The 12852-nt window shown below is 40.6% G+C and overlaps 1 protein-coding gene across 10 annotated transcripts in view; it reads left to right on the top strand.

Annotated features, from left to right (window-relative positions):
* Unc5d (unc-5 netrin receptor D) overlaps positions 1–12852 on the top strand; it is a 533275-nt gene that overhangs the window by 338765 nt on the left and 181658 nt on the right. For all 10 annotated transcript variants that reach the window (XM_031339462.1, XM_031339463.1, XM_031339461.1 and 7 more), the window contains exon 4: positions 174–277. In XM_031339462.1, coding sequence (XP_031195322.1) covers positions 174–277 — 104 coding nt within the window. The remainder of the gene's footprint in view (positions 1–173; positions 278–12852) is intronic.

The following is a 12852-nucleotide window of genomic DNA, read 5'->3' as shown; positions in this document are numbered from 1 at the left end:
CAGGTGCATTTATGAGTCTTGGAAAAGTAGTACCGTGGAGTGTCAGAAAGTGACATATTTGTGTGTATCTAACTTTTGACATGAAGCTTCCTATTTCATTGAATTGGGGCCACATGGGAGTGATGCCAGTCCTAGTTCAGTGTGGCATACACTTATCTTGTGCTTCTTTGCAGATTTGCGGAAAAACTTTGAACAAGATCCACAAGGCAGGGAGGTTCCTATTGAAGGCATGATTGTGCTGCATTGCCGCCCGCCAGAGGGAGTCCCCGCAGCAGAGGTAAGAAGGACTCCACTGTCCCAATCCAGGCCTGTCCTTAGTGAGACAGAAGCCCATGTGGTAAGAAGGGAGACAGAGCATAGCCTGGCATTCTTGCAGCCTGGTTTCCCTTGCAAGGCATGATGAAGAAATCACGAAGAGAAAAGCTGGGGATGAAACCTGCCTCTTGTCAGCATTCTGATTCTCGCACAGATTTGCTAGGGAGTCTGGGATGGACCATCCTTGACTCTGAGGATGGACGCTTATGTCATGTAGGCATCATCTGCCCTATGTTCTGTCAGGCCCCCCAGTTTTAGATAGTGGCTGTGGGTCACCTCTGAGCATTAACAAGCAAAGCTGCATGGAAATATGCCTGCAGAGGGGACAGTTGGCCTCTGGTCATCCTTCACCTGCTCATAGACCAAGTGCCTTCTGAACGTTTTGGTATGCTACCATTTCAGTGCTGCCACCAGGATTATGGCATGCACTGAAGCTACTTTCTGACATCTAGAATCCAGAGTCACCATAGTTTTGGACTTCAGATATGTATATTTCCTAGGACCCCCAGCATACACTGTGGAACTTTAAATGTGACTAGTAGTACCCCATGGTCACATAGGAGGCTTTCGGAATCCTTGACCTATGCAATAAACATGGTCTGATTGACTAATGATATAATGACTGGGAACAATGCTAATGAGAGAATGCAGGCTATAGTTTAGGACTATAAAAAAATAAATCTATAACTCTTTCCCTTTCTTAGCTGTAACTGTTTCAGCCATGGCTTTTCTCTGTGAAGCTAGAAAACTATAGGTCCTTCAGTCAGAAGTAGAAAGACTCAAAGGAAGAAAACAGAAACAAAGAAAATATAAATCTGAAATCTTTGTCACCTGTGTTTGCTAAAACATCTGTATGATTTGTAGTGTGAAAGAGCAAAGGAAGATAAGGGAATGATACACCCCCTACACATATATAGATACACACATGTGCACACATATATACATACACACACAAACACACACACATATATGTATGTATATATAAACACACAGCTCGCACATGCACACACACATGCACACGTGTCCACATACAAAAACATATATACATAAACACACACTCATACATACACCCACACACATGTACATATATAAACATACATAAACACACAGCACATTTGCGTGTGTGCGTGTGCACACACATACACACACACACACACACACACGAGACTTGCATATTTAGGCAGAAATCATGCTGGGTGGATGCTACTCAGGCTCAGATGGTTCCCAGAAATGAAATAAGCAGACTTGAAAATTGAAGTGAGCACACCATGCATGATATGAAATAATTAGCAATGAAAATGCTTATTTTTAAACTTGTATTTAATGTAGAACAAAAAGATATTAATCTTCTGCCAACTTTCTCAAAGCATGCATCCTGTCCCCTAAGCAGAGCACTCCAGTCATGGGAGTCTATGTCATCTTGCTGAGAGCCTCCTGTGTTCTCAGGGGTTGGCCTGTCATATCATCATTCTCTGCAGCCCCCTTGCCTACCTTTGCAAGTCCTGCTTTACAAATAGTCCAGCAGAGACACATGTAGCCTCTGCAGATCCTCCCTACAGGATGTGGGCCCCAGGTGGGAAGGAGGCTAGTGTCCCCTGTTAGCAATCTGCCTGCAGGATGTAGTACATGACGGAATATATTGAGAAGTTCAGGAGTCGATTTTTACAGTTAAGGGAAAGCCTAATTATTTTGCTGGTACTGCCTTGGCCTTTGAGAAGCAGGAAAACCGATGTTCAGATCGTGTATGGTCTCTCTTTCAAATCTTCTAGAGATCGCAGAAGTGCTTGTGGGAAATGGGTACTGTCTGTGCTGAGCTTTCTGGTTATCACTTCTCCAATTTTGTGCCTACTGCATCAAAACCACACCTTCTTCCTCCCACTCTGCCAGGTGAGAGAAAGAGTCACACTTCAGCCTCAGGTCCTTTGCACATGCCGAATTCAGCAGCATCCATATTTACTGTTCTTCCTTTAGGACTTATTCATTTTATCACCTGCTTGCTGAAGCTCACTGTGGACACTTTGGAATATGTTGCCCCGACACTTTACACTTCTTAGCATCCTTTCAGCCCCTTCTGTTTCTCTTGACATTCACCTTGTATTGGCCTTGCTTGCTTTCTCTTGTCCTGTTGGACTTCAGTTTGTGTAAGGAGAGCTTTTGCGCATGGTACCCATCTCTGTATCACCAGAAAGTGAAATGGTACTCTGGTGATCAAAAGGAAGCAAGGTAAGAATGGTAGCAAAGATAGAGAAAGAAGATTCCTTGCATACTGGTAGTAGGGAGGAAAATTAGGCCAGCTACTAGGGAAACGCTAACGAGGTTGCTCCAAAACAAAATAGAGGACAACTTTGTGACCAGAATCCCACTATGGGGCATATACCCTCCTACAAGGCACCTGCACCTCTTCATTTACTGAATTCCTCGATAGTTGCCAATGTTTGTAATCAGCCTGTGTATGTCAGTAGATGAATAGAGAAAGGTATGGTTTATGTAATGTAACATCAGTATTAGTTAGCCTTTAGAAAAGATGCCCTTACATTTCTAACAATTCATGTGAGCCTCTATAGCATCATGTCACGTGAAATGAGCAAGGAATAGGATAACTAGGTACCATATGATCTTCCTTTCCTATACAGATTGAGAATGTAAACTCACTACACAGTAGTGACTATCAAGAATTTGTGGAATGGCCAAAGGATACAGGATTTCATGAGAGAAATAGATTCAGGAAATCAATTATGCAACATGGCTTCTGTAGTTAATATCAATAATTGTGTTCTTATAAGTTGGTATAATAGACCTTAATTATTCTCATAAGAACATGATAAATATGTAAGCTAGTGGATACATTAGCTTGGTTTAGCCATTCCATTATAGATACATATTTCAAAACAACATGCTGTACATGCATGCGAACACACACACACACACACACACACACACACACACACACATACACACACATACACAGACACATACACACACACAGACACACACACACAGACACACACACAGACACACACACAGACACACACACACAGACACACACATACACGCACACACACACACACACACATATATACACAGTGCTGATTTGTCTTATATCAGCTTGTCACACCAACTAAAGTTATCTGAAAAGAGGGAACTTCAGTTAAGAAAATACCTCCATAAGATCTGTTTGTAGGGAATTTTTTTTAAATTAGTCATTCATATGGGAGGGCCCTGTCCATGGTGGGTGGTGCCTTCCCTGGGCTGGTGGTACTGAATTCATACAGAATCCAGGCTGAGCAAGGCATGAGAAGCAAGTCAGTAAACAGCACCCCTCCATAGCCTCTGCATCAGCTCCTGCCTCCAGGTTCCTACCCTGCTTAAGATCCTGTCCTGACTTCCTTCAATGATGAACATTGTTATAGAAGTATAAGCCAAATAAACCCTTTCCCCTGACAACTTGCATCTTGGTCAAGGTGCTTCACTACAATAGATATCTAGATAAGATAAATATAGATAAATATAGATATCTAGATAAGATAAATAGATACCTACAAAAGATACACAGCACACACACACACACACACACACACACACACACACACACACACACAGTTTATTTGTCAAGGAAGAAGTTAATGTGTAAAAACCCAAAAGCTCTTCTCATGCCAAGATGTTCAATATTTACTGAATATGAGTGAACATAACTCCCTGCCTCTGAGTATTGGAGGGTCTGTCAGACTTGTGGGAGAAATTCTATAAGACTAGTGAGTAGATTTGCTATTTGTTTCCTTTTCATTCAGTACTAGGTACTAACAAATGACTGGAACATTCCCCATCTATATTTTGAAGGTGTAGATCAAATGAGGAAACAATAAAGGGACTCATAAAGTATATAATCAGATAAGGTAACAAACAGCACAAAGCAAAGGAGAGCAGGCTGTGGGTGTGCACACACACATGCACGCATCCTCACACTGTGGGTGTGCACACACACATGCACACATCCTCACACATCACATTCCTAGACAGCGCAGGCTCTAGTGCTGTGCTGGGCTTATTGGACGATTCTGGTGCCACAAGCTGGTTTCTAGGAGCAAGCAGCTTCCCAGCCGGGTCATACGCTTAAAAATATGAGACTTGCCTCGATATGCCAAAGGACAGCCCTCCATCCTCCTTAACTCACCTTCTCTCCATTGGCTCAGTCCATTCTCTCCCTTCATTTGCATCTGATGGCGCTTTTCAGCTGTAACACAAATGAGCAGGGCCATTCAGTGTCAGTGAAAATAGATATTTGGCAGAGTTAAGAAAGAAGGACAAATATGTAGTATGTTGAATGGTATGTACCTTCTTGTCCATTTGAAAATGGACCTTCCCACCTTTCACTGTCACTGTTTCAGGATATAAAAAAGAGGGAGGCGTTTCTTTCCTTAATTCATTTCCCAAAATTCCTGTCACAAAGAACCACAACATAGAAAGCATAAAATGACAAATAATTTTTGTTTCTGTCCATAGTTCTAGAGATAGGAGTTGGAGCTCCATGTGTTGGCAAGACACTTATTCTAGGCTTGTCTTCCACCTCTTGATGTTTGCAAATAGTTCCCATTTTTTTATTTGTTTTTGTTTTTGTTGTTGTTATTCATTTTTTCTGTTTGTTTGTTGTTGTTATTTTGTTTTGTTCTTTTTGTTGTTTTGTTTTTTGGCCTGTAAACACATCACTTTAATCTCTGCCTCTGCTTACATGTGACCTCCTTTCTGGATTAATGGGGATCTAAGTACTCCTGTGTCTATTAAAGCTCCACCCAGGGGATTATGTTCTATCCCAAGCCACTATAGCCTTACGTTAAATTCATGGATCACAAACATTTGTGAAGACTCAACTTCCAAATAAAGAGAGGAATGGGATCACTCTTCAGCCCAGCACACTCTTCATTTTCTGTTTGCATAATACATGGTTTATAATGTATATTTCAGAAGTAAGCCAGCTACATATCTGTTTCAAGAACCAGTTGGAACTGGATGATGCTTACACATAGATTATAGGCTGAGAGGGGCTAGATCTTGGTTTGTATTGGTGGTGGCTATGGGGAAAGTTTTGTTGCATTGTGGGTAAGTGAACTGCTGCACGGTCCAGGCCATTATTTCTAGCATTACATTGATGTAGGGAGGCATCCTACTCGACTTGTCATGGAATGCCCATTGAACTACAGGATTCTGAGCACAAGGACACATGGTTCTTTGACTTTGACTAGTAGCACAGACAGAAGTTATTGTCTTATATGTCTACATGCTTCCTTGAAAAGAAGGGAGAGTGGCAAAAGAAAGACTAGAAAAGAAGAAAGACAAGTGACTATGTCTATATAACTGTCTTGCTGTGGTCTTTTGGGAGGAACATCTCTATCACTGTCTACTGTGTTGTCCTCAGATTGGAGAGTATACTTATTGACTATGTCATGAAGGGTTGGTCCTATGGTGGCTAACGCTATAGTATGGCAGTAGCTGGGTACTGTATTTAGAAACTGGTCGTTCACATGATTGTCATTGTGAAACATTGTCATAGTTTTTGCCTCTAGTTTTTGTCTAGTTTTTGTCATAGTGTTCCCGTTGGTATGAAGAGACATCATAACCACAACTGTTAACAAAAGAAAAATATTTAATTGTGGTTTCTGTAGCTTCCCAGCTTTAAGTTCATTGTCATGGTGTTGGGGAGCATGGCAGCATGCAGACAGACATGGTGCTAGAGAAGGAGCTGAGAGTTCTAAGTCCACATGCAGCAGAGAGAGACTCTGAGCTTGGAATGGGCTTTTCAAAACCTCTAATCCTACCCTTGTGACACACTTCCTGCAACAAGGCCACACCTCCTAATCCTTTTAAATATTACTGCTCCCTGGTGACCAAGTATTCAAATCTGTGAGCCTATGGGAGCCATTCTTAATCAAACCACCACAATATCTACCCACAGCAGGGTATATTCTACCCTGTCCTGAGCCTGCTGAAGTACATGTGATGTCTTTACTGAAGGAAAATATGGTGTCAGGGACACTGGTCTTCATCACATGGATTTTTACCACAGTAGCCTGGGCAATCTCTCACCGGATGTATTCCAAGTCGCTTTCAGGGCGTGGCTATGTCTGTTTGCAGAAGACATATAATTAATACAATGACCTTTCTCTGTAAGATAGTCTTGGCAATCAACTTATTTGATGAAAGTATGTGACTTGCATAAGAATAAAACCACCATGTATAGGGCACCTACTTGTACCAAACAATATGTTTAAACCTCAGAAAAGATTATGAATTACTAGAAGGGTATAGGATTTTCAGAACTGTCTTACCATAACTGGGTCAGATCTTTCAGATTACTAGTCAAGACTTGACACTAACCTGAAACTTCAGAGCTGAGATGTCCTTTCTGTAGTTGTATTTGCTTATTTTTCTATTTTTCTGGGATTTGTTTTGTTCGTTGTTTTGTTTTGTTCTCTCTCTCTCTCTCTCTCTCTCTCTCTCTCTCTCTCTCTCTCTCTCTCTCTCTCTCTGTGTGTGTGTGTGTGTGTGTGTGTGTTGAGGCCATGTAGTTAAGAGGTTCCCTAAGCCTTTCTCAGTCTTGAATCCTGGGTCAGTGAGGACAGATCTGCCTGCTCTCTTCCTGGAGATTCTACCCGTAACCCTACATCTGCTGTGCATGCTATGTTGTGCATGCCTTGAGTCTCTGAAACAAGGCAGTGAAACAAGGGGCAGAGTACAGAGAGATGGAGGCTTTGGAGCTGAGGCCCCTGCAGGGAGATTTCTTTTGTGTAAGGAGACTGGGAGATGCTCTCATAGGCCGAAGAAAGGAATTGGATAGCCATGGTTAACTTGATAAGCTTTGAATGAGAAAAAAAAAATTGGGTCCAGTAACTTCTGGTTTTGTTTTTGTTTTTGCTTTTGTTTTTGTTTTTTCTCTGTTTAGTCTTATCCTTGACAGAAGGAGATGTTAGAAAGGACTCAGGTTTGACCTAAGGGACACACTGTGACATTTGGATTAGAGAGTTATGGCCTTAGTGCTCATAGATTACCTATGGAAATGTTTAGACAGACCAAAGACTCTCAGCATGGTAAGGCAATGGAGACATCATAATACTTGGCATCCAATGCTTATTCACTTCTCCCATGCTGACCAACTGCTATGGCAGGTCATCACCTACCCTCAACCTCAGTTTCCTCACTGGAAAATGGAAACAATATTTCTTTGTAGAGTTTCGGGGGGGGGTCAAAGAAGGAAAAAGTATAAAATATTTAGTGCAGTTTCTAATTATTAATGACAGATATTATTGACTTTTATGGTTCTTCCTTTCTATTTTTATTTTATTACTGATTCATTTTGTATGTTCATATGTTTATGCAGATGTCTATATGTGTGCATGTGGAGGCCAGGGGGTCAACCTTGGGATGTTATCCCTCAGGCACAGTCCAGCTTGTTTTTGAGCTAGTGTCTGTCATTGGCTTGGTGCTGGCCTGAGTAGACAGGATGGCCAGCAAGCTCCATAGATCTGCCTGTCTCTACCTCCGTAAGCTCTGGAATTACAAGTAAGTGATCCATCACACCCAGGTTCCTTCCCCGCCCCCATTGGGTTATGTGGATCAAACTCAGGTCCTCATAATTCCATGGCAAGTACTTTCCCTAGCAATCTATCTCTCTATCCCCTTTCATTGCTTTTAAAAATTAATGAATCTTCACATCTCAGAAAGAGAAATAGAGGGGCTGGTGAGATGGCTCAGCGGGTAAGAGCACCAACTGCTCTTCAGAAGGTCATGAGTTCAAATCCCAGCAACCACATGGTGGCTCACAACCACCCGTAATGAGTTCTGATGCCCTCTTCTGGTGCGTCTGAAGACAGCTACAGTGTACTTACATATAATAAATAAATAAATCTAAAAAAAAAAAAATTAAAAAAAAAAAAAAGAAAGAGAAATAGAGGCTTGCTGTAGTCAGGGAGCTAGATGAAAGCTGCAGTTTCCTGGAGTACACTATTCAAAGAATCACGCATGTGGGAAATTTGGCATTGCAAGGCTTCTAACTTCCTTCTTTTGTTATGTTGCCCATGGAAGAATTAAATGTCTTCTGATGAAGGCCACCTTGTTTCCTGCCAGTTCCCGTGTGATGTATTAGGGATGGCGTTGTCAGGAAAGCATCTTTCAAAGGTTGCTTACTATAAAGTGGAATGTCAGCACCTGACTTCCTTTGATCTGACTTGAATAAAATTATCACACTGGCCATGCAGAGTTCTTACCAAATACCTGAGAAGTGATAACTGGAGCCTTCCCAGGTTTCAAGATCTCATCCTAATTGCTGGATATATTTGAACATTCATGTCACTACAATTACTCTTAACCTTAACCTTGGGACAGTTGTAGTTAAAGATAGCAACTTTAGTGTTGGACACTTGTTGTCTTGCTAAAAACCAATTTGCTCTTTTCAAAACAATTCATTATCCCACACTGCACTTTTTTATACTGCCCAATTAAATGAAAAATCTATCTTTCATAAAAGTTAGAAATTATGTCCAATGAAAATCCGACATTTTAATGGTTTTCTACAGATTAAAATTGTAGAGTTCTCAATAAACCCTGATTTACTGATGCTGGCTATAAAATGGTTATTGCTGTTAATAAAGCCTATAAATCTTAACAGGTTATATTTGCCTTGGACAATAAAACTTGCCATAAAGGCTCAGTGTCTAGGGCTAATTCTCTTCACATCAAGGTAAACAGCCTGCTCAAAATAATTCAGTGTCTTTGAGAATTAAGGCCTTAAAGCTAAGCAACAGACAGATTCTAGCCCTGGGCCTTTACCTGCCAGGAACTATTTTTGTTTTTGAATCTCACCAAGGAGGCAAAAATTATATTGGAATTAGAAAACTCAAGGTCAAGGGCCTTGTTGAGGCCTTCACATCATTGTAGTGTTGAAGAGGAGTATGTCTTCTTTGGACCCAGCACAATGCTGGGTCAGCCATTAACTGATCGCCATGAACATAATGAACCACTTCTGCTTGATAAAGTCCTCTTGATCTGTGCAGGTGTTAGAAGCCAGATAAAGGGCTGATGAGGTAAAAAGAGGTTAAAGAAAGGAAATTGTTTTCTGACTGTCTTTCTAGGAACCTAGGGTGGCTTATGAAGTCTTGTTAAGCACCATCTCCTGGGCTATTTGCTAAGCTTGGCTAATGTTTGGCAATTTCATTTTAAGTTTTCTTTAATTTGGATAAAACTCAAGGAAGTGGCTCTTGTTGTCACTTTGGTGGTAGCTCTCAACCTGGCAAACTATGGGGCATAAGATGAAGTGCCAAGTGTGAAGACTTCCTCAGGTTTTCATCCAGCTAGACTAATGCATCTCTTCTAAATCTCCTGGTTTTGGTATGTGCCATGCATTCAAACTACTTGGTGTTGCTAATTGTAACTGTTCCATGATATGATTGCTTATTACCTCTGTCTGTGTAGCCTGGCTCTTTACCACTCATGAAGGTCCTGGGCAGGACTAATATTCTTAAGTAAAGTCCTTTCCAGAAAAGAGTTGACAAGCAGAAAAAAGAACCTGACCATGTCACCATGTGTGCCAGGCTGTATTATTTTCAGGATGCTATCAAAAAGAGGACTTTGGACAAACATAAGTATCTGGGATCAAAGGCTAATTGTTGCATATCTTCTTATTGTTTTATAAAATTAGAGGCTTAGGTACTACAAACTCCTAGTGCCCCTTTCCTTAACTCTCATTATTTTTGATGCATAACTGTGAAGATCTGTGCATTATCTGTGGCTTCCCATTGTCTTGACAATGCTGCTTAGATTGGCACCCAGCCATTTGCAAGTAAGGAGCCCTACTTGCTCTACTCCAGTGAGAACATTCTGAATGAAAGGCTCCTTTGTTACTAATTTGCTCACCAGCATAAAACCCAAAAGAGAACCTATGATATTGGGCTGTTTAAGACAAGAGTCAGCAGACCATTGTGTTTAACATCTATAAAAGAGACTATGAAATGAGGATTTTATTTTAAAAAGAAGACTCTTAATAATTGACTAGAGAAATGTGAAGTGAGGTGCCCACATTCTGAAGCAGTGAGCCTCAGGTATAAATAATCAATCTAATTTGGTGCAGCCAAGGCATAAGGAATGTCTTAATAGTCCAGATAAACTTTGCTTTGAGGAGACTGACAATGAGGACCTTTGCAGAAAGCCGAATTTGATTAGGATGTATAATATTGGAATAGAAACTTAGTAGACTTTAAAGGAGAGAGTATGTTGAATTGGTTAAATACTGGTAATTAAGCGAGAGGAAATTAGCCCTTTGAAAACATTCCCAGGGGAAAAAAAATCTGCTGTTCTAAGAGAGATGGGAACATGAGGTTTATATAAGTCATTTAAAAAGGGGATGTCTGCGGTCCAGATACCCTCAGCTCTAGACAAGTACTCATGCAAAGCTTGGTGCCACATTGGCTTCCACATCCTGGCTTGCGAAGCTTTCTTCCCTTGCTGAAGAAAACACCAGGCACATGAACATTGCTGGTTTGTAGCTACTTTGCTTTTCCTTCTTGCTAGATTCCTGGGGGAGGGGAACTTAAACATGGGCCTTAGAGTGGCAATTGACATAGGCAAAGAGTGAAGCCAAAGATGGTCACCTTGCCTTGCATCTCTTGCCTTGAGTTGTGCCAATGCCATAGTCAGATCTACCCAAGGGCCTTCTTTGTTCCCACTGTGCCTCATTCTCTCTAACTAGTTGCTGTCCCTATGCTCTGTGTGTGTCCTGTTTCTTCCCTTGCCATCCTGTCCATCTCTGATTTACAGTCTCCGATGGGTCCTTCCTTACCTACCAGCCTCTTGGGTCTTCTCTGCTCAGCTCAGTCAGCACTGTGTGGGTCATTCTGGAACAGAAACATGACATAAAAGCAGAAAGGATTTGTCTTGACTTTGGCTCCTAGATACAGAAGCTGCAGTCAGCTCTCTGCTGGCTTCCTAGGCATGATGCTGAGGTGAAGCAGGGCAGCATAGCATGGCGACTGGAATGTGTGCTAGAAGGGGCTGCTCACTGGTGGTGGCTGAGAAGCAGACTTGGAGGACAACTTCAGAGGCATGCTTCCTGCAGTCAGATGCCAGCTTGCTGAACTTCCATAGCCTCATGAGAGTCTCCTCAGTGCTTAATCAGGCAGTGTGTTAATCCATCTATTAGAGCAATATGTTTCAATACAATTACTTTCCCAGAGTCTCACCTCTACATATTCTGTCAATCAAGCCTTCACCACATCATCCTTTGGAGGATAGTTTCAATCCATATAACACCCTGATTGATCTTTCATAGAAATATGTAATTTAACTGGTATGACCCTCTCAAGTGTTTTCTTCTTTCCTCTGTATATTTTTAAAACATATTGATTTGAATACTTTTTCATTATATTTTAGCCACTGTATTTAATTTTTCATCCCTATGTGTCATAGTTCTTCAAAGTAATATCCCATGGGGACAGGAAGTAAAAATTACTGTTCAATAACCCCTACCCACCCACTCAGTAGATAATATAAATGTGGCCAAGCAGATGAATTACTGCCAACTTGTACATATAATAATAAACTTTTAGATTTGAATAGAACTTTACAGTTTATATTTTAATTATATCAAGTTCATCTAGGCATATGTGTGTATTTGTGTATGTGTGTATGTGTGCGTGTGTGTGTTTGTTTGTATGTATTGGTGTCTCTCTCTGCCTTATGAAATAATGAATTTAGTTTATACAGAAGGAGATCCCTTATCCAGAATGGGTAAAACAAGAAGAATTTCATATTTCAAATGTTTGGGTTTGTTAATATTTGTTATATTATTATTATCATTATCAACATCATCATTATTGTTTTTATTGGGTATATTTAATAAGATTTCATGGGGAACCAACTTAAATATAAATATAATGTATCTTTTATACATTATAGCCTAAGATAACTTTGTATATTCTCTTTAATAATTTTGTACAAATGTTTGCTTGTCATGTCGGTGTTCAAAATGTCCTCTATTTCTGTGTCTGAAAGAGCCCAATGGTAGAACATTTCACAGCATGTGTGGCCCTAGGTTGAATCCCCAGTCCACAAAAATGGTTTATATTTCAGTGAATTTGAATTTTAGATTTGGAGATTATGGCTGTTCTCTGTGTATACTCGCTGGAAAACTGCAATGCAGCTTACCTGTATTTCATGTGTCCGCTAATCTTTCCAACAGCTCTCTGAGGGAGGGATGGCAGTTTTATAGATAAGGAAACTTACAAGCTTACAAGGTATTAGGCAGTTTTTCAGTCACATGGTTACTGAGTGAGCCACTATGGGACAGTCTAACCTCAGGGCCTTTAAATAAAAGAGCCTCATTGTTGGTTACACCTTCTATCCTAAACATAAACTAGGTAGGCAGTTTGCCCGTCCTTGCTTGGCTTAAAATCTCATGTCATAGGAGACATATACATACATATACATACAGATGTATATGTATGTATATAAATGTATGTATATGTATATATATGTGTATATATATATATATATATA

The sequence above is a fragment of the Mastomys coucha genome, unplaced genomic scaffold (genome assembly GCF_008632895.1).
Source record: "Mastomys coucha isolate ucsf_1 unplaced genomic scaffold, UCSF_Mcou_1 pScaffold22, whole genome shotgun sequence".
Classification (NCBI taxonomy): Eukaryota; Metazoa; Chordata; class Mammalia; order Rodentia; family Muridae; genus Mastomys; species Mastomys coucha.
This window is presented reverse-complemented; position numbering and strand designations above follow the sequence as displayed.